A 21,747-nucleotide genomic window follows, 5' to 3' on the forward strand; every position below is an offset into this window, starting at 1 on the left:
TCTTTTTTGAGCCTATGTGTGTCTCTGCACGTGAGATCAGTCTCCTGAATATAGCACACTGATGGGTCTTGACTCTTTATCCAACTTCCCAGTCTGTATCTTTTAATTGGAGCATTTAGACCATTTACATTTAAGGTTAATATTGTTATGTGTGAATTCAATCCTGTCATCATGATGTTAGCTGGTTATTTTGCTCGTTAGTTGATGCAGTTTCTTCCTAGCATCGATGGTCTTTACAAGTTGGCATGTTTTTGCAGTGGCTGGTACCGCTTGTTCCTTTCCATGTTTAGTGATTCCTTCAGGAGCTCTTGTAAGGCAGGCCTGGTGGTGACAAATCTCTCAGCATTTGCTTCTCTGTAGATTTTATTTCTCCTTCACTTATGAAACTTAGTTTGGCAGGATATGAAATTCTGGGTTGAAAATTCTTTTCTTTAAGAATGTTGAGCCTGGCCACCCCATCTGGGAAGTGAGGAGCGCCTCTGCCCAGGCGCCCCGTCTGGGAAGTGAGGAGCGCCTCTGCCCAGCTGTCCCGTCTGGGAAGCGAGGAGCGCCTCTGCCCAGCTGCCCCGTCTGGGATGTGAGGAGCGCCTCTGCCCAGCCGCCACCCCATCTGGGAAGTGAAGAGCGCCTCTGCCTGGCCGCCCCGTCTGGGAAGTGAGGAGCGCCTCTGCCTGGCCGCTGTGCAATCTTCCAAGCATGAAGTGACAGCCTTTCTGCAGGTGTACCCAACAGCTCTGAAGAGACAGCGACCATCGAGAACGGGCCATGATGACTATGGCGGTTTTGTCAAAAAGAAAAGGGGGAAATGTGGGGAAAAGAAAGAGAGATCAGATTGTTACTGTGTCTGTGTAGAAAGAAGTAGACATAGCAGACTCCATTTTGTTCTGTACTAAGAAAAATTTTTCTGCCTTGGGATACTGTTAATCTATAACCTTACCCCCAACCCCGTGCTCTCTGAAACATGTGCTGTGTCAACTCAGGGTTCAATGGATTAAGGGCGGTGCAAGCTGTGCTTTGTTAAACAGATGCTTGAACGCAGCATGCTGGTTAAGAGTCATCACCACTCCCTAATCTCAAGTACCCAGGGACACAAACACTGCGGAACGCCGCAGGGAACTCTGCCTAGGAAAACCAGAGACCTTTGTTCAAGTGTTTATCTGCTGACCTTCTCTCCACTATTATCCTATGACCCTGCCACATCCCCCTCTCCGAGAAACACCCAAGAATGATCAATAAATACTTAAAAAAAAAAAAAAAGCAAATCATAAAAAAAAAAAAAGAATGTTGAATATTGGCCCCCACTCTCTTCTGGCTTATAGAGTTTCTGCCGAGAGATCCGCTGTTAGTCTGATGGGCTTCCCTTTGTGTGTAACGGGACCTTTCTCTCTGGCTGCCCTTAATATTTTTTCTGTCATTTCAACTTTGGTGAATCCGACAATTATGTGCCTTGGAGTTGCTCTTCTCAAGGAGTATCTTTGTGGCGTTCTCTGTATTTCCTGAATTTGAATGTTGGCCTGCCTTGCTAGGTTGGGGAAGTTCTCCTGGATAATATCCTGAAGAGTGTTTTCCACCTTGGTTCCATTCTCCCCGTCACTTTCAGGTACAACAATCAAATGTAGATTTGGTCTTTTCACATAGTCCCATATTTCTTGGAGGCTTTGTTTGTTTCTTTTTATTCTTTTTTCTCTAAACTTCTCTTCTCGCTTCATTTCATTCATTTGATCTTCAGTCACTGATACCCTTTCTTCCACTTGATCAAATCAGCTACTGAAGCTTGTGCATATGTCATGTAGTTCTTGTGCCATGGTTTTCAGCTCCATCAGGTCATTTAAGTTCTTCTCTATACTGTTTATTCTAGTTAGCCATTCGTTTAATCTTTCTTCAAGGTTTTTAGCTTCTTCGTGATGGGTTCGAACATCCTCCTTTAGCTTGGAGAAGTTTGTTATTACCAATCTTCTGAAGCCTTCTTCTCTCAACTCGTCAAAGTCATTCTCCGTCCAGCTTTGTTCCGTTGCTGACAAGGAGCTGTGTTCCTCTGCAGGAGAAGAGGTGCTCTGATTTTTAGAATTTTCAGCTTTTCTGCTCTGTTTTTTCCCCATCTTTGTGGTTTTATCTATCTTTGGTCTTTGATGATGGTGACGTACAGATGGGGTTTTGGTGTGGATGTCCTTTCTGTTTGTTAGTTTTCCTTCTAACAGTCAGGACCCTCAGTTGCAGGTCTGCTGGAGTTTGCTGGAGGTCCACTCCAGACCCTGTTTGCCTGGGTATCACCAGCGGAGGCTGCAGAAGAGCAAATGTTACAGAACAGCAGATGTTGCTGCCTGATCCTTCCTCTGGAAGCTTCGTCTCAGAGGGGCACCCGGCTGTATGAGGTGTCAGTTGGCCCCTACTGGGAAGCGTCTCCCAGTTAGGCTACTCAGGGGTCGGGGACCCACTTGAGGAGGCAGTCTGTCTGTTCTCAGATCTCAAACTCTGTAATGGGATAACCAGTACTCTCTTCAAAGCTGTCAGACAGGGACGTTTAAGTCTACAGAGGTTTCTGCTGCCTTTTGTTCAGCTATGCCCTGCCCCCAGAAGTGGAGTCTACAGAGGCAGGCAGGCCTCCTTCAGCTGTGGTGGGTTCCACCCAGTTCGAGCTTCCCGGCCGCTTTGATTACCTAGTCAAGCCTCAGCAATGGCAGACACCCCTCCCCCAGCCTCGCTGCCACCTTGCAGTTCGATCTCAGACTGCTGTGCTAGCAGTGAGCGAGGCTCTGTAGGCGTGGGACCCTCCAAGCCAGGCATGGGATATAATCTCCTAGTGTGTTGTTTGCTAAGACCATTGGAAAAGCACAGTATTAGGGTGGAAGTGTCCCAATTTTCCAGGTACCATGTGTCACGGCTTCCCTTGGCTTGGAAAAGGAATTCCCTGACCTCTTACGCTTCCTGGGTGAGGCAATGCCCCGCCCTGCTTCTGCTCACAGTCCGTGGGCTGCACCCACTGTCCAACAAGCCCCAGTGAGATGAACCCGGTACCTCAGTTGGAAATGCAAAAATCACGCGTCTTCTGCATCGGTCATGCTGGGAGCTGTAGACTAGAGCTGTTCCTATTTGGCCATCTTGGAACCTCTCCGAAATTTATTTTATTAAAGGGACTCCAGTGAAATTCATATTAAATTTTATAGTACAGCAAAGAGTATTTATAATCTTTAAATTTGTTTTAAAAACAATATGTGCTTTTGGGAAAAAGTTCTAGATAAGACCAGATAAAAATATATATATACATTATTTAAATCATTATTTAGTAATAAAAATACAAAAATAAAACATATTTTTATAATCATTTATGCTACATTTCCAAAATGTTTTTCAAACTGTATCTTAATTTAAAAACTATACACAATATATATGTATTATGTAGCACATATATTAATTAGCTGATTCACTAACCACTATGTAAAAACCATGGTGCTAGGTCAATGAAGTAGCCATGGGATAGTAGAAATAGCCCAAAGATGATACTTATAAGCTCATAGTCTACTAGAGCAATGCAGAAAACAAAATAAAGGTCCAGGTACAGTGGCTCATGCCTGTAATAGCAGCACTTTGGTAGGCCAAAGTGGGAAGATCATTTGCGCCAAAGAATTCAAGACAAACCTGGGCAACATAGTGAGACCCATCTCTACAAAAAAATTAAACCAGCCAGGTGTAGTGGTGCACACCTGTGACCCCAGCTACTTGGGAGGCTGAGGTGGGAAGATCACTTGGGCCCAGGAGGTTGAGGCTGTAGTGAGCTGTGATTGCGCCACTGCATTCCAGCCTGAGCAACAGGGTAAGACCCTGTCTCAAAGAAATAAAGTAAAATAAATAAAAATATAATGTATTAAGTAATAGCCACATATATAAATTGTTACAGGTATATAACCTACAGGAAAGGCCAAACAGTATTAGGTAAGTATCCAACCTTGGAAGAATAAGAAAAGGTTTACTAAATGAAGGTAAATAAGTAAGTTAGATCTTAAATTTTTTGTAGATATTGCCATCCGTAAAAGAGAGGAAACTATGTGAAACAAGCAGTCTTTTTAAAGTGCATTTTTATTTTGGAAAAACAGCCAGATATAACTGAAAATTCAGAGACGTGGGAAAAAACTACAATGGAGGCAAATCTCTAAATGCAAAATATTGAGTCTTATGCTCTTGAAAAAAAAAAAGACGTTTGGATTGAAAAATTTATGTTTCTGAAAAATAATCTGGCAGTAGGTAGAGATTATATGATGGCAAGAAGTCACCCACAGCATGAAAAAAAACAGGAGGTTATAGATACAATTTTATCAGAAAATTCCATGTCTAGAATGTCTATTGCTATCATTATCAATTTACTTATCTTTCAAAATCTAACTCTGCAGTGCTTCCTACAAGAGTCATTCTTGAGGTCCGAACACAGTTAGCAATCAAAACAAGGCTGACAGATTTGTCCAGTAAGAAAACAATGAGTAATTTTTGGATTCAGACAGTTTATTACCTACATAAACAGCAAAAGCAAGAATAGTCAAAGGTGCCAGCTACTAGTATCCCTTGCACAGGATGACATTGAAACAAAGGGGCCAGATGACTGTAACAAAGATATAGGACACCCTGTTGCGGAGAAGCCCATGCCGTGTTGCAGTAAAGCAGTTTTATAAGCTGTAGCTATGCCCAAAGGAGAGCAAGGCAGAAAGCCCAGTGCTCGTCGGAACCTAGGAACCAATAAGAAACGGGCTCCTAACTGACTTCCTAATAGACTGTGAAGTAAATGAGAATCAATCTTGCATAGTCAGCTGCTCATAAGCCTTTCATATTCTCATGTTCCAGAAGGATCACAGGAAATTCTGCCAAGATTTAGATTGGCTGTAGTTAAGCCTTGTCTATGAAGCCCAAGGGCAGATATGCAAAATTGTCAGGCCACTGTGATGAGGCTGTTCTCATAGAAATATGTACAACCATATCATTGTCATATTTATTATATCACAGTAGAAATATTTTGACCTAAATGATGATAAAAACATGGCATAAGGCCATGCTTAGAGGATTAGAGCTAAAAACACTCATTTGAGAAAGACTTTTAAAAAAATCAATGACATAAGCCTCTACCTTAAAATATTAGAAAAAAAAGAGCTGTAAACTAAACTAAAAGTAGAAGGAGATAATAAATATTGGCAGAAATAAAACAGCAGAAAAACGTTAAAGAGAGGCTCAACAAAGCCAAAGGTTCATTCTATTAGAAAGATAAACCAAGAAAAATTGAGAAAGGAATAATTAATGTCTGCAATGAAAGGGGACCTCACTACAGATTCAGCAGACATTAAAAGTGTAAGATGATTTGATGAATACCTTCATAGTAACAAATTTTAAAAATTAGATAAAAAGTTTTTAAGTTCTACAAAAACATAACTTACTAAGGCTGACACACATAAAAAGAAACTCTGAACGATTTTAGATCTATTTAAAAAGTCATTTCAGGCCAGGCGCAGTGGCTCACACCTGTAATCCCAGCACTTTGGGAGGCCAAGACGGGTGTGGATCACCTGAGATCTGGAGTTCGACACCAGCCTGGCCAACCTGGTGAAACCCCGTCTCTACTAAAAATACAAAAATTAGCTGTGCGTGGTGGCAGGCGCCTGTAATCCCAGCTACTTGGGAGGCTGAGGCAGGAGAATCACTTGAACCCGGGAGGCGGAGGTTGTAGTGAGCTGAGATCACGCCATTGCACTCTAGCCTGGGCAACAGAGCAAGACTCTGTCTCAAAAAAAAAAAAAGTCATTTCATTTCATAATTTACAATCTTCCCAAAAAGAAAACTTCAAACCAAGATTGTTTCACGATCAAATTCTACCTAACATTAGAGAACAAAATCACACTAATGCAAATCAGCTATTCCAAAAAAGAAAGTTATATAAAGGAAAAAATTTAAAATGGTTGAAAAAGTCACGTTCTTACAATCTCACATTCTCCCATTTTAGTCATAAGAATGGAATGATTTTGATTATTAAAAACCTGACAAATTCTTTAAGAGAAAAAAGATGCAAAATTCAAAAAACTTTTTTACATGAGGAAATAGGTAGAATAAGTCTAAAAACTTCAGAATTCTAAAAAATTGAGAAACGAAATCCACTAATATATAAAAAGACTAATACATCACAACCTAACTGAAATGTTTCGAGAAATGCAAGGTTGTTTAACATTTTAAAATCAATCAGTAATGGAATATAAGCGAAAAATCATGTGATTATCTTAAAAGATATAGAAAAAAGCAATATACAATTATGAATTAAAAAACAAAGCTCCTAGCAAAACAGGACAAAAGAAAACTTCCTTAACTTGATTTTTCTTAATTGACAAAAAAAAACTATAAACAGCATACTGAAGGGTGAAAAATTAAAGGCTTTTGTTTTGATATTGGAAATAAGCATTGCTGGATACATGGTCAACATATAAAAATTGGCTATATTTACATATTTCAATAACAGAAGATAAAACGTCAAAAAAGATGCTCATTTTCACCAAAAGATAACAATGTTCATAGCAGTAGCATCTAAAACTGCACAAACTGGAAGAAAAAGAAAAAACAAATATCCTTTAACATTGTACAGCCTGAGTATGCCGTATACAAAATGCTTGGGACCAGAAGTGTTTGAATTTTGGAGTTCTTTGGATTTTGAAATATCTGTATCATATACTTACTGGTTGAGCATTCCTAATCCAAAAATCCAAAATCTGAAATGCTCTAGTGAACACTTCCTTTGAGCATCAAAAGTTTCCATTTATTTCTTTTGAAAATGAGGGTATTTATAAAAGTGACCTTCCTTACTTAACTATTAATAAAAATCACTAAAACATTTCACTATTATGACTTATATAAATAATGTATAATATTCTACATTGAATAGAGTAACATATAATGCACTTGTGGCCTGGCATAAAGTAAAAGCAACTAATAGTAAATAACTACCATATGCTATTTTTACTTACCTCAAGGAGACCTGACAAGTACTTCACACAGATATCTAGAGGGTTTGTGAGAGGAGAGTGTGAGCTCCATCCTGGAAACGCAGTGAGGTTAGCCATCCCTCGTAAGGTCCGCTCAAGGGACGGCAGGCCATAGAAATGAGGCGCATCCGTCACTTTCAGACACTGGAGCAGTTTCAGAGCCAGCTGCGTTTGAAAAACGTAAAGAAGTTCCGAGCATTTCCTATGTATGCAAAAGAGGGAAAATCAACCACCAAGGAAGTATAATGGGCTTAATGGGCTATCTTACTGGCTATAAAAGGTTACTTAAACTCATAGTAATAGAAGAAAATGAACCAGACAAAATGGCAGAAAAATAGTCTCTATCAAAATGAGACTTTTCAAGGAAAGCATAAAATACCAACTAGAGAATGTCATATAAAATACAAGTAACAATTACACTGGGCCGGGGCTGTGGCTCACCCCTATAATCCCAGTGCCTTGGGAGCCTGAGGTGGGAGGATTGCTTGCGGCCAGCTTGGGCAACACAACACAGTGAGACCTCATTTCTAAAAAAATGAAATAAAATAAAATTAAAATAAAAAAAATTAGCCACGTGTGGTGGTGCACACCTATAGTCCCAGCTACTCAGGAAGCTGAGGCAGGAGGATCTCTTAAGCCCTGGAGCTTGAGGTTACAGTGAACTAAGAATGTGTCACTGCACTCCAGCCTGGGTGACAGTGAGACCCCCATCTCTTTTTTTAAAAAAAAAAAAAAAAGGTTGGGGGGATTGCTGGCAAGATGGTCAAATAGGAATAGCTCCAGTCTGCAGCTCCCGGCAAGATCAACGCAGAAGGCGGGTGATTTCTGCATTTCCAACTAAGGTACCCGGTTCATCTCACTGGGACTGGTTGGACAGTGGGTGCAGTGCACAGAGGGCAAGCTGAAGCAGGGTGGAGCATCGCCTCACCCGGGAAGCGCAAGGGGTCAGGGAATTTTCTCCACCACCCAAGGGAAGCCGTGACAGACTGAGCCTGAGGAACTCCTGCACAGATACTGCGCTTGTCCCACGGTTTTCGCAACCTACAAACCAGGAGATTCCCTCAGTTGCCTACCCTACCAGAGCCCTGGGTTTCAAGCACAAAACTGGGCGGCCATTTGGGCAGACACCAAACGAGCTGCAGTAGTTCTTTTTTCCCATACCCCAGTGGCGCCTGGAACAGCAGCGAGACATAAGTGTTCACTCCGCTGGAAAGGGGTGCTGAAGCCAGGGAGCCAAGTGGTCTGGCTCAGCAGGTCCCACTCCCACGGAGCCCAGCAAACTAAGATTCACTGGCTTGAAATTCTCGTTGCCAGCACAGCAGCAGTCTGAGATTGACCTGGGACGCTAGAGCTTGGTGAGGGGAGGGGCGTCCGCCATTGCCGAGGCTTGAGTAGGCGGTTTTACACTCACAGTGTAAACTAAGCCACTGGGAAGTTCGAACTGGGCAGAGCCCACTGCAGCTCAACAAGGCTGCCATGGCCAGATTGCCAGATTTCCCTTGTCTGGGCAGGGCATCTCTGAAAAAGTGACAGCAGCCCCAGACAGGGACTTATAGATAAAACCCCCATCTCCCTGAGACAGAGCAACTGGAGAAAGGGGATGCTGTGGGCCCAACTTCATCAGATTTAAACATCCCTGCCTGACGACTCTGAAGAGAGCAGTGGACCTCCCAGCACACCGATCAAGCTCTGCTAAGGGTCAGACTGCCTCCTCAAGTGGGTCCCTGACCCCCATGTATCCTGACTGGGAAATACCTCCTAGTAGGGGCCAACAGACACTTGATACAGAAGAGCTCTGGCTGGCATCTGGCAGGTGCCCCTCTGGAATGAAGCTTCCAGAGGAAAGATCAGGCAGCAATATTTGCTGTTCTGCAGCCTCTGCTGGCGATACCTAGGCAAACAGGGTCGAGAGTGGACCTCTAGCAAACTCCAGCAGACCGGCAGCACATGGGCCTGTCAGAAGGAAAACTAACAAACAGAAAGGAACAGCACGTCCACTCAAAGACCCCAACCGAAGGTCACCAAGAAAGGATATCAGTGATTGAAGATCAAATTAATGAAATAAAATGTGAAGACAAGATTAGAGAAAAAAGAATAAAAAGGAACAAACGAAGGCTCCAAGAAATATGGGACTATGTGAAAAGACCAAATCTATGTTTGATTGGTGTACCTGAAAGTGACAGGGAGAATGGAACCAAGCTGGAAAACACTCTGCAGGATATTATCCAGGAGAGAACTTCCCAATCTAGCAAGACAGGCCAACATTCCAATTCAGGAAACACAGAGACCACCACAAAGATACTCCTCAAGAACACAAAATCATCAAGACACATAATCATCAGATTTACCAAAGATTAAATGAAGGAAAAAATGTTAAGGGCAGCCAGAGAGAAAGATCAGGTTACCCACAAAGGGAAGCCCATCAGACTAACAGCAGATCTCTCGGCAGAAACCTACAAGCCAGAAGAGAGTGGGGGCCAATATTCAACCTTTCTAAAGAAAACAATTTTCAACCCAGAATTTCATATCCAGCCAAACTAAGCTTCATAAGCAAAGGAGAAATAAAATCTTTTACAGACAAGCAAATGCTGAGAGATTTTGTCACCACCAGGCCTGCCTTACAAGAGCTCTTGAGGGAAGCACTAAATATGGAAAGGAAAAACCGGTACCAGCCACTGCAAAAGCATACCAAATTGTAAAGAACATCGACGCTATGAAGAAACTGCATCAACTAATGGGCAAAACAACCAGCTAGCATCATAATGACAGGATCAAATTCACACATAACAATATTAACCTTAAATGTAAACGGGCTAAATGTCCCAATTAAAAGACACAGACTGGCAAGTTGGATAAAGAGTCAAGACCTATCAGTGTGCTATATTCAGGAGACCCATCTCGCATGCAAAAAACACACATAGGCTCAAAATAAAGGGATGGAGGATGATTTACCAAGCAAATGGAAAGCAAAAAAAAAAAAAAAAAAAAAAAGCAAGAGCTACCATCCTTATCTCTGATACAAAAGACTTAAAACCAACAAAGATCAAAAGAGAAAAAGAAGGGCACTACATAATGATAAAGGGATCAATACAGCAGGAAGAGCTAACTATCCTAAATATATATGCACCCAATACAGGAGCACCCAGATTCATAAAGCAAGTTCTTAGAGACCTACAGAGACTTAGACTACCACACAATAACAGTGGGAGATTTTAACACCCCACTGCTAATATTAGACAGATCAACAAGACAGAAAATTAACAAGCATATTAGGACTTGAACTCAGCCCTTGACCAAGCGGACCTAATAGGCATCTACAGAACTCTTCACCCCAAATCAACAGAATATACATTCTTCTTAGCACTTCATTGCACTTATTCTAAAATTGACCACATAATTGGAAGTAAAACACTCCTCAGCAAATGCAAAAGAAAGCAAATCATAACAAACAGTCTTTCAAACCACAGCGCAATCAAACTAGAACTCAGGATTAAGAAACTTACTCCAAACCGCACAACTACATGGAAACCGAACAACCTGCTCCTAAATGACTACTGAGTAAATAACGAAATGAAGGCAGAAGTAAAGATGTTCTTTGAAATCAATGAGAACGAAGACACAATGTACCAGAATCTCTGGGACACATTTAAAGCGAAAAACAAAACAAAACAAAAAAGGAAAATTTCAGGCCAATATCCCTGATGCACACTGATACTAAATCCTCAAAGATGTTGAATAGGTATTTCTCCGAAGAAGATACACAAATAGCCATAAGAACATGAGAAGATGCTCAAAATTATTTTTCACTGGGGAAATGCAAATAAAAACCAAAATGATACCAGTCTACACCCATTAGGATGCTATAATAACAAGCGTTGGTGAGGATATGAAGAAAATGAAACACTCATACATTGCTGGTGGGAATGTAAAATGGTATAGCTGCTGTGGAAAACAGCTTGGCATTTCCTTGAAAAGTCAAACATAGAGTTACCATTACAGTTACCATATGAACCAACAATTCCACTCCTAATTATATACTCAAGAGAACTGAAACACATGTCCACACAAAAATTTGTATATGAGTGTTTACAGCAACACTATTCATAATAGCCAAAAGGTAGAAACAGCTCAAATGTCCACCAATGAATGAATGGATAAACAAAACATGGCATATCTATAAATAGAATATTATTCAGTCATAGAAAGAAGTAGTGATATTTGCTACAGCATGCAAGGAGCTTGGAAACACGATGCTAAGTGAAGAAGCTAGACGCTAAAGGTCACATTATTGTTTGATTTCATTTATGTGATATATCCAGAATAGGCAAATCCACAGACATAGAAAGAAGACTAGTGGCTGCCAGGGCCCAGAGGAATGTGTGAATAGGGAGAGACTTTTTCATGGATACAAGGCTTCTCTTGGGGGTGATTAAAGTTCTGGAATTAGGTAGTGGTGACAGTTGCAAACATTGTGGATATACTAAAACCATTCAAATGTACATTTTAAAATGGTTAAAATAGTGACTTTCATCTTAATATTTTTATTTTTAAAAAACAGAATTCATAACTAGAGATATGTATTTGAAAGTCATCAGTGTAAAGATAATCATAAAGTCATAGGCATAGGTATGACTGCTCAAGTAGATTTGTAGATAATTAAGAGAGAACCAGGAATTAAACCCTAGAGAACAAAACACTGTGTGTGTGCATATGTGAGTGCATGTGTGTAGTGAAAGAGACCAAGCAGGTACAATCAGGCTGTAACAGATTAAACTGAAACAAAAACAAACAGAACACTATAACTGATTATTATTTAAGTATTTGAAAGAAGTATTTCTTAATTTGAAAGAAGTACAAAGTAAAACTTTGAAAATCAAAGAAAACTTAGGTTCTATATAAATGCACCTAAACCTGCAATGTTACAAATGGTACCTGTCAGTAACTTCCATGAAATTGAGCAGCAAGGTATCAAAAAGAGCAATCAGTTCTTTCTGAAGTTGTTGCCTGACAGCAGTCCGGATATCATCTGTTTCTTCTCGTGCCTGTGACTCTGTCAGAACCAAGAGGTCTAACAGTGGGTTTGCACTCTAAAAAATGAAATTTGTAAAAAATGTATTTACTAATTGAACTATATATTGTTTCCTATAAAGGGTTTGGTTGCTAAGCAAGTTCTAGTAAGAGCTATATTACCTAACTAGTAGGTGTAGGCCTTTACTGCATTAGTAGAGATGTTCTAAATTCAAAAGATGTTTAATATGTTCTCAACAAAAGAAAAACATATTTATCATATAAAATAGAAAAAAAGGACGAGAAAAACAAAACCACACATAATCATGCCACACAGAAATTGCCACTATTATATATTGATATATAACTCTCCTTTTTGTTTCTGAGAATATAAACAGAATTAAAACTGTACATTTTTCACAAACCCGTATCAAGTGAAAAAAATCACTACTGTAACCATTTTTTCCTACTTCCTGTTATTAACAATATTTCTGCAAAAACATTAGTTTAATATCTGATTGTTTTTCAACAATAAGGATTTACCCCACTAACTCCTGGATAATCAATGATGCATAATTTCACTAACCTGCAACACACAGTGTACTCAAGTTGGATTTTATCTTATGTATGAATTCTGCAATAAAATTACTAAATCAAAATATTATAGTAGTTTTAATTTTTTGATATATATTGCCAAATTGTCCCTGTAAAAAATGTACCAATACATACAATTACACAGGACATGAAAAGACCCACAGCACCCAAGCCAGTGCTACGTGGATTATTACTGCAATAATCTTTGCCAACTTGATAGGCTAGTAAACAAATACTAGTTCTTTCTAAAGTTTTTCCTCTTTTCCCAACTAAAAAAAAATAGATAAAGGAATATAAGAGGATTATTTCTAATAATATTGACAAAAGAAAATGTTACATTAATCAGAAGCATTAATAGAGATATGGGATATTTATTAATCATCTATGATGCCTCAGGCACTGTGCTAAAAAAAAAAAGTAAGATTTCATTTGACTTTTTGAATAAACTAGAAGATTTGCATTTTCATTCCTGTTTTACAGATGGGAACACAGATTTATAAAGAGGTTAAATAATTGTCTAAGTCTTAGACAGACAAGGGCAGAGCAAGAAGCATCTTACTCCAAAGCTAGTTAATATTCCATCCTCAGCACAGTGTCACATCACTAGTGCATGTAAAAACATACAAAAAGAGATACAATAAAATGTAACTATTGTTCTTATAAAATCCTTCACCTAAAAGAGCTCAACTCAAAATTAATTGCATTCTCTTTAGGGAAAAGAAATGAAAATATGTAAAGAAACCTCTAAATTGCTTATAGTATATAGAGATATATACAATTATAAATAATATAACTGAGAGCTTTTGGAAACTAGTATTGACATTTTGCTCTTATTTTACAGTGTTTTAATATCTAAATAGTTTCTTTCCCAACTTTTTCTTTTATCTTAAGCAATATATGTCTTTGGATAAATTAAAATTCAATAAGACATAACTGCAACTTTTATGTTTCATACATGAATAAAAGAATCGAGATACACATTTAGTAAATCATAAAAATAAATAAATTTTCTATAATGTTCTGAGCCCTAAATATCCAAAAGCTGACTCACATTCACGTGCCTTGTGACTCCCAAAACTACTGACAAAATGAACAAATTGTTTATACCAAGACGCAAACTCCATCTTGTAAAACAATTTTATTATTAGGAATTATTAATTCTGATATGCTGATAAAAATTAAGTAGAAGCTACTATTAATACATGAATATACTGAAACAGTATGTGTATACCTAAAAATTAAGATTCTCCCAAAGAATCTCATCCTATTAATAACTTGCTTCCACTTGAAGATTACTGAAGTTTTTTTTTCTCTTTTCACCTTTGATTTACATGTTAACACTGAAATTCAGTGAACCTCAGCAATGCCAGTTGTAAAATATAGGGTGAATTACCATTTCTCAAGTACAACAGAGTAGATTATAAGATGTCTCTACTGATGCCTACAGATGTCAAGTGCTTAATCATATCTGAAGTTTTTGTCTTTAGACGTTAGGATTCAATCCTAATTTTAAACCAACTACTTGGGCCATTATTTTGTCACTGTTGACCTCCAAAAGGCAACCATTTCTATAATGATGGCTCATTTTGTTTACACACACAGTTACCACTCATCATATCCAACTTTATATCCATCAGCAAGCTATGCCAAAAATAATTGCAAGACCCTCAATAATGTCTGAGTGCACATTGAGCCTGTTACGGGAAAGTCAGCCAAGGAAAATATGTATGCTGTGTAGTTCTGCTGAGCTTCACCAAAAGAAGAAAAAAACTAACAGCCCCACATTTGTGAACTTCCATAAAAAAAAACGCATTCCAAAAAGAAAGGTATTCAAATTCAGCACTTCTAGGTTACTATAAACAAAATATCATATTCAAAACAGATTAGAGGTGCAATAAACTCCTAAATTGCCTAAGAATTACAATATGTTTGTAATAAATGAATGTCTTGATAAAACACATGGAAAAAAATTTCACAAGTTCCTAAATCTTCCCTCAGGAAGTTAGCTGATTTTTCTTTTCACTTCCTCTTAGCATTCTTCTGACTAATCAGGCGTTCATATCTGCCTAATTTTGTTTTTGCAACCACAACTTTTGTATGTCTTTTCATGTATGTCCATACATTCAAAGCAATTTACTTGGAAATGTTATTTTACTGAGCTTCTTAAATCATTTCTCACTTATTTTACTCACTTCAAAGGATAAACTTTAAAAGGTACTTGATTTTCTATTTCCAGGTTCCCTTTATCCTAAACATTGGTAGTTATATAACATATATTAATTTATCTTGTAGCATAATATTTAGGGAGCAAACCCAACTGATAGTGAACACTTAAGTTCACTTTTGTGCACTCTTAAAAGTAGTATTATTTATAACACTTGTGGTGATAATATATGAGATAAAGTAGAAGCTTTCCGAAGAAAGGTTTAATACCATACAAAACCAAATAAGTAAATGTAACTGTACCAAAAATCCTTTTCAAAAACTGCATTAAAATTATAGTACTATCATCTAGAGTCTTGTAGGAATTTAATTTTAATTTCATAACTATGAATAAATTATAAAATATACATAAACCTTATGACATACTACAAAATTAACAGTACATGTATGGTGTTACAAGTCTTAACAAATATAACAAGACTGAAATCATATCTAATATCATTTCTGACCATAATGATAAAAAACTAGAAGTCAACAAAAGAAGGAATTCTGGAGTATTCACATATACATAAAAATTAAGCAACACGCTCCTGAACAATCAGTGGGTCAAAGAAAAAGCTAAAAGGGAAATTTTAAAATGTCATGAGACAAACAAAAATGGACACAAAACCAACCAAAACTTATGGGATACAGCAAAAGCAGGTCTAAGAAGGACATACATAACAATAAACATCCATGTCAAAAAGAAAGATATCAAGTAAACAACCTCAAGGAACTAGAAAAAGAAGCATAAATGAAGCCAAAACTTAGTAAAAAGAAAACAATGAAGATAAGGGCAGATACAAATGAAATAGAAACTGCAAAAACAATAGAAAAGAGCAACAGAATCAAGAATTGAGATTTTGAAAAGATGAACAAAATTGACAAACCTTTAGCTAGACTAATAAAAAAAGAAGACAAAATGAGAAACGAAAGGGAAGACATCACAACAGATACCACAGAAACACAAGGAATCATAAGAGACTATTACGAACAATTTCATGTCAACAAATTGGACAACCAAGTGGAAAAAATTCTAGACACATAGAGCTACCAAGATTGAATCATGAAGAAACAGAAAATCTGAACAGACCAATAATAAGGAGATTAAATCAGTAATGCAAAGTCTTTCACCAAAGAAAAGCCCAAGACCTGATTGATGGCTTCACTGCTGAATTCCACCAAACATTTAAAGAAGAATTAATACTAATCTCTGTACTCTTAAAACCAAATGAAGAAGGAATACTTCCAAACTCACTTTATGACGGCAGCATTACACTGATACCAAAGCCAGACATGGGAACTACAAGAAAAGAAAATTACAGGCTAATATCCCTGATAAACACAGATATAAAAATCCTTTACCAAATACTGGCAAACTGAAACCAAGAGCACAATAAAAAGATCATTCACTATAATCAAGTGGAATTCATTCCAGGGATGCAAGGATGGTTCAACATACACAAATGTGTAAATGTGATACACCAAATTAACAGAATTAAGAACAAAAACCACATGATTATACCAACAGATGCAGAAAAAGCATTTGACAAAATTCAACATCCTTTCATAATAAAAACTCTCAATAAATTAAGTAGAAAAGGAATCCCAACACAATAAAGGCCATATATGAAAAACCCACAGCTAACATCATTCTCAATGGTGAAAAGTTTAAAGCTTTTTCTCTAAGATCAGGAACAAGACAAGGATGTCTACTCTCACCATGTCTATTCAATATGGTACTGGAAATCCTAGCCAGAGCAATTAGTATATAGAAAGAAATAAAAGGCATCCACATTAGAAAAAAGGCAAGTTAAGCTGTCCCTCTATGCTGATGATATAATCTTAAATCTAGAAAAACCTACACTCCACCAAAAAACTTTGATCTTAAAAATGAATTCAATAAAGTTGCAGGATACAAAAATCAACATATAAAAAATCAGTAGCATTTCTATACACTAACTGCCCACCCCCCCAAAAAAAACCTCATTTAAAATAGCTACCAAAAAAAATTAAGATATTTAGGAATAAATTTAATCAAAAGGTGAAAGATCTCTACACTAATGTCCAAGTTGCAGGTACCAGAATGAAATCATGCTCCAAGGAAAGGGGAGGGGAGGGAAGAGGAAAATGGAAGGAAAAAGCAAAAGAGAAAGGGAAGGGAGAAGGGAAGGGAGGAAAAGAAAGAGGACAGGAAAGGCAGGAAAGAAGAAATGAAAGGAGACTAACAACCCAATTGTGGCGGAGAACCAGCAAGGACATCAAGATACAATTCATGAAAAGACCGAATATGAAAAAAATCTCCATCTAATTCAAAATAAGTTATCTATTTATAAAACTACAAAAACCTCAGCACACATGCACCTCTACAATTTGACTCAGCAATTACAATTCTAGAAATTCAGTCTATAAATATACTTGCATATATAAGTAACCTTGAAAGTAATACATGGTTTCCATTTTTGTTAAATCTTAACAAGTTATAAAATTAAGGTTGTGTGTGCTTCTTGTAATTAACTACATAGCTTATTACTGAGTTAATAAATGTTTATTGAGAGCTCACTATGTGCAAGGCACTATAGTAAATGCTGGGTATGTAATAATGAACAAAACAGTCCCTACTTTCACCAATCTACAATAAAGGAAAAGATAATTACTATGGTTTGAACGTTCCCTCCAAAATTCATGTTGAAATTTAATCCCCAAAGTAACAGTATTGAGAGGTGGGGCCTTTGGAGGTGACTGGATCATGAAGGCCCTACCCTCATGAATAGACTAATCCATTCATGGATAGTGGATTAATGGGTTATCATGGAAGGGGAACTGATGGCTTTGTAAGAAGAGAAAAACCAGGAGATAGCACATTAGCATGCTCAGCCCCCTCACCACATATAACCTGCATCACCTCGGGACTCTTCAGAGAGTCCCCACTGCAAGAAGGCTCTCACCAGATATGCCCTCTTAAACCTGGACTTCCTGCACCCCATAACTGTAAGAAATAAATTTTGTTTTTTATAAATTACCCAGTTTCTGATATTATGTTAAAAACAACAGAAAACAGCCTAAGACGATAATAAACCTCTAAATAAGTTTTATATACACACAAACATTCATATCAGTTAGCATTTCTGACAACACAGTAATTCATATTTTTACATAAAATTATCTCTAAGTTTCGCAAATGTGTTAATATATAATGAAACATATTTGCCTTATAAGATCCACTATGTCCTATATCAGTTTAGGCCCTCTTTTCTAGTTTTGTTTTGTTTTTCTTCTTATTTGTGTAAAGCTTTATCTTAGCTAAGTTGAGTAAATTCATACGGTATTTGCAAATAAATACATAAAGAGACAGATAGACCAACAACAGGGACCTGGCTTCTTGGGTTCTTCACACGCTTCTCAGAATAAGAAATCTGAATAGCCAAAATTTTTAGAATAGCTATTTAGAAAATGTTAGAGCCAGGCGCGGTGGCTCACGCCTGTAATTCCAGCACTTTGAGAGGCCAAGGTGGGCGGATCACCTGAGGTCCGGAGTTCAAGACGAGCCTGGCCAACACGGTGAAACCCTGTCTCTACTAAAAGTACAAAAATTAGCTGGGCGTGGTGGCAGGCACCTGTAATCCCAGCTACTCAGGAGGCTGAGGCAGGAGAATCATTTGAACCCGGGAGGCGGAGGTTGCAGTGAGCCAAGATCGCACCATTGCATTCCAGCCTGGGTGACAGGGTGAGACACCGTCTCAAAAAAAAAAAAAAAAAAAAAAAATTTAGAATTTTTAGAAGAGCTAAAAATCTGAGAGTAGTGGGGGCTAGAAGGGTAAATATTCCAGTAACCGTTATTTAAGGCCTGAACGCACTTTATCTTTATAACTGCACCATCACTATACCCCCTCCTGCCTCCATCTGGCTTTGTTAGCTAACTCTCAACATGCCTATCTGGACATCCACCCTGTCCCCTGCCACCTGAACTGAAATCCCCACTTAAAAATACAGTTGCAGCGGAAAGTTCACATGCAGAACAGGTTTTATTAAACACAAGACTGTAGGTCCCATTCACTGTACAGAATTTTAATAAACACATTCACAATCGTATCAGGAAAGTCATGTTGTTATGAGCCATTCATTACATGAAGACTACTTTACCAAGCATAGACAATATAAAATTATCCTTTTCCATAATATAATGTTAATGATTTCTACAAATAAGTTATTTCCCAAACTTAAAATCCAAATTCCTTAACACCACTTACATGTCTAAGAAGTAATTCGAGAATCCAGTTTAGAAGTTCTAGTGAAGAATTTTTTCTTTGTTCCTTTATTAATTTATTTAAAAAATGTACGATATCTATTAGCAGTTTCTCATCTTCAGTACAAGCAGGAAGCACTTGTAAAAACCTATAATGAAAAGACAATAATCATGGTTTCTGGTGCTTTAAAATACACAATACCACTGTTCATCATAGATATGTGGACTTAACAGATGTCTTGTGAGGATGCTATTTTATGAGACACTGTTTTAAATGCTTTGGAAAATGCAAAGTTGAAACAAACTGGGTATCTGCCTTCAAGAACATGAGCTTATAGTGGAAAAAACATGTGGACAAGTAACTAAAATAACTAGAAGTGACAAATATCACATAAGAGAAAAATAACAAATTCAGAAAAAGTACCAAAAAAATACCAAGGGGAAAAACACTGACTCTAATAACCGCCCAATGAAACTTGCTTTTCATACTGGGAATGTCATGTTTCACTGATAAGAAGAATTAGTACTTCAAACCTAATTCTGACCAACTCGAAAAAATAAGGTAATAAAGTGAGGGGGAAAAAAAGGCCTGCAACGACGCTACTAGAGTTTGTAACAGGCAAGGAAAACACTGAAGGTAGACTTAGGATGAAATTTCTTTTTAAGTTCAGAGCAAAAGGATATGAGCCAATTTTCTGAGATTTCTTTAAAAAAAAAACTGGTTTAATAAGAGAGCTAAAAGATTAGTAGACAATAAAACTTTTATTTAAAAGGCAGAAGTAGTTTGGAAATCGTTTTTTTAAAAAGCAATCAGGAAGAGATATGAGATCTAATTTTATCTGTAATGTTTTATTTTTTATAAATCTAAAGCCATTGCATCAAAATATTAATAAGAGTGACAATAATACGAATCTTAATACTCAGCATTTATTGAGCACCAACCTTGTGCCAGCCTATGTTCTAACAGCAGGGTTTCTGTCAAACTTCATAACAACATTATGAAGTAGGCACCTCTATTTCAAAGACAAGAAGACCCAAGCAAAAATATGGTTAAGTCGTTTTTCCACAGTCACACGGCTAGCAAGTTTTAAAACAGGAATACTAAACTAAGCAGTCCAACACCAGGGATATATAATGCTGTATTTCTTAGTAATGTGGTGTTTGTCTCATTATTTTTCCTTACTTAAAATTCTCACATCCCCAAAATGACATTCAGCTGAGTAGGATGGCAAGTGCCGGATTATGAAAATTGAGAGGTGATTCTAACAACCATAGATCTTTAGGAGATTTATGATTTAACAATCACAAAGATTATAAGAAGTCCTCCATGATATCCAGTGTAACATTAAAATATCACCTCTGTAACCCCATTTTATAACCACCCTCATATCCCTTAAATCTAAGTGTACTATCCTCTTTTCAATTCCTCTTGAAGACACAAGACACTCTTTCCTAACTCAGGGCCTATCCCTTTGCCTGGCATTAAAAAAAAAAAATTAATTTGTATAATATTTGTTGAATATGGCATTTTAGTCTAGAGGAGAAATAATATATTCTGCAAGTGGTTGTGAGTCAACTGACCATCCATTTACGGATTCAAAGTATCAAATTTCTGTCACATAACATGCACCAAACTATATTCCATTTATTTGTTTTATTTTTAACTGACAAATAATAATTGTATGTATCTTTAGGGTACAATGTGGTGTTCTGACACATGTATACATTGTGGAATGATCCAATCAGGCTAATTAACATACCAATCACCTCAAATACTTATTTCTCTGTGGTGAGAACATTTAACATCCATTCTTTGAGCTATTTTGAAACATATATTATTATTAACTATAGTCACTATGCTGTAAGAGATCACCAGAACTCATTCCTCTTGTCTAACTGGAATTTTGTAACCTCTCAGCAACGTCTCCCTTTTCCCTACCCATATCCACCTGCCACTTGTCTCTGGTAACAATTCTACTCTACTCCTTTGAATTCGACTTTTTTAGATTCCATATATAAGAGAGATCATGTGGTATTTGTTTCTCTGTGTGCCTGGCATCTTTTCGGCTTCCAATCCCATAGACTTTTAGCATCCTTCTACCTGTTATGCCTTGGCTTAAGCTTCATTCTCTGAACCACTTTCTCTCTACTGAAGAGGGATAGGGTGCTCCTCTAATGCAGTTTCCTAATAGTCTGCTTGGAAGCATTTCTACTTTTGATTATACTTTTAGCTGTCTTGATTCCCAGTTCCATGAGAGCAGGACCCTATCAATTTTGCTCACTGCTATATTTCCTACAAGAGTGACACCTAGTAGGTGATCAATAAATGTTTGTTGAATGATGGAAAAGCAGTAGGAAAAGAAAGGCAGTAGCCCCTTTCTTCCTATTCACCCCATGCCACAGCACCACACGCATATAAGGTATCATGTCCAGATCTCACAGAGAGTCCTAAGAAACACAATACCCTTGTAAAATAGCATGAACAAATGAGAAGTCTGGACACTGTGGCTTTTAAAGTCTATCTAAAAAAAAAACAAATCATTTAAAGCAGGGTGGGGGGAATAGAGAAGAAATTATAGTTATGTTTAAATGAAGAGTTGTCACATGTGAAGACAGTATTTATTCTGTGAGTTTAAAGGACAGAATAACAGGTAGAAATGATCAGGTACAGTCCAAAAGAACAAAAACTTACGA

The 21,747-nt window shown here is 37.5% G+C and overlaps 1 protein-coding gene across 4 annotated transcripts in view; it reads right to left on the bottom strand.

Moving 5' to 3' along the window:
• Nucleotides 1-21,747, bottom strand: part of RTTN (rotatin) — a 287,438-nt gene that overhangs the window by 100,882 nt on the left and 164,809 nt on the right. For all 4 annotated transcript variants that reach the window (XM_055368332.1, XM_019014234.4, XM_055368333.2 and 1 more), the window contains 3 exons: nucleotides 19,058-19,202; nucleotides 11,937-12,091; nucleotides 6,987-7,206 (listed from right to left, as the gene is read on the bottom strand). In XM_055368332.1, the coding sequence (XP_055224307.1) occupies nucleotides 6,987-7,206; nucleotides 11,937-12,091; nucleotides 19,058-19,202 (520 nt within the window). The remainder of the gene's footprint in view (nucleotides 1-6,986; nucleotides 7,207-11,936; nucleotides 12,092-19,057; nucleotides 19,203-21,747) is intronic.

This window comes from Gorilla gorilla, chromosome 17 (assembly GCF_029281585.2).
Source record: "Gorilla gorilla gorilla isolate KB3781 chromosome 17, NHGRI_mGorGor1-v2.1_pri, whole genome shotgun sequence".
Taxonomy (NCBI): Eukaryota; Metazoa; Chordata; class Mammalia; order Primates; family Hominidae; genus Gorilla; species Gorilla gorilla.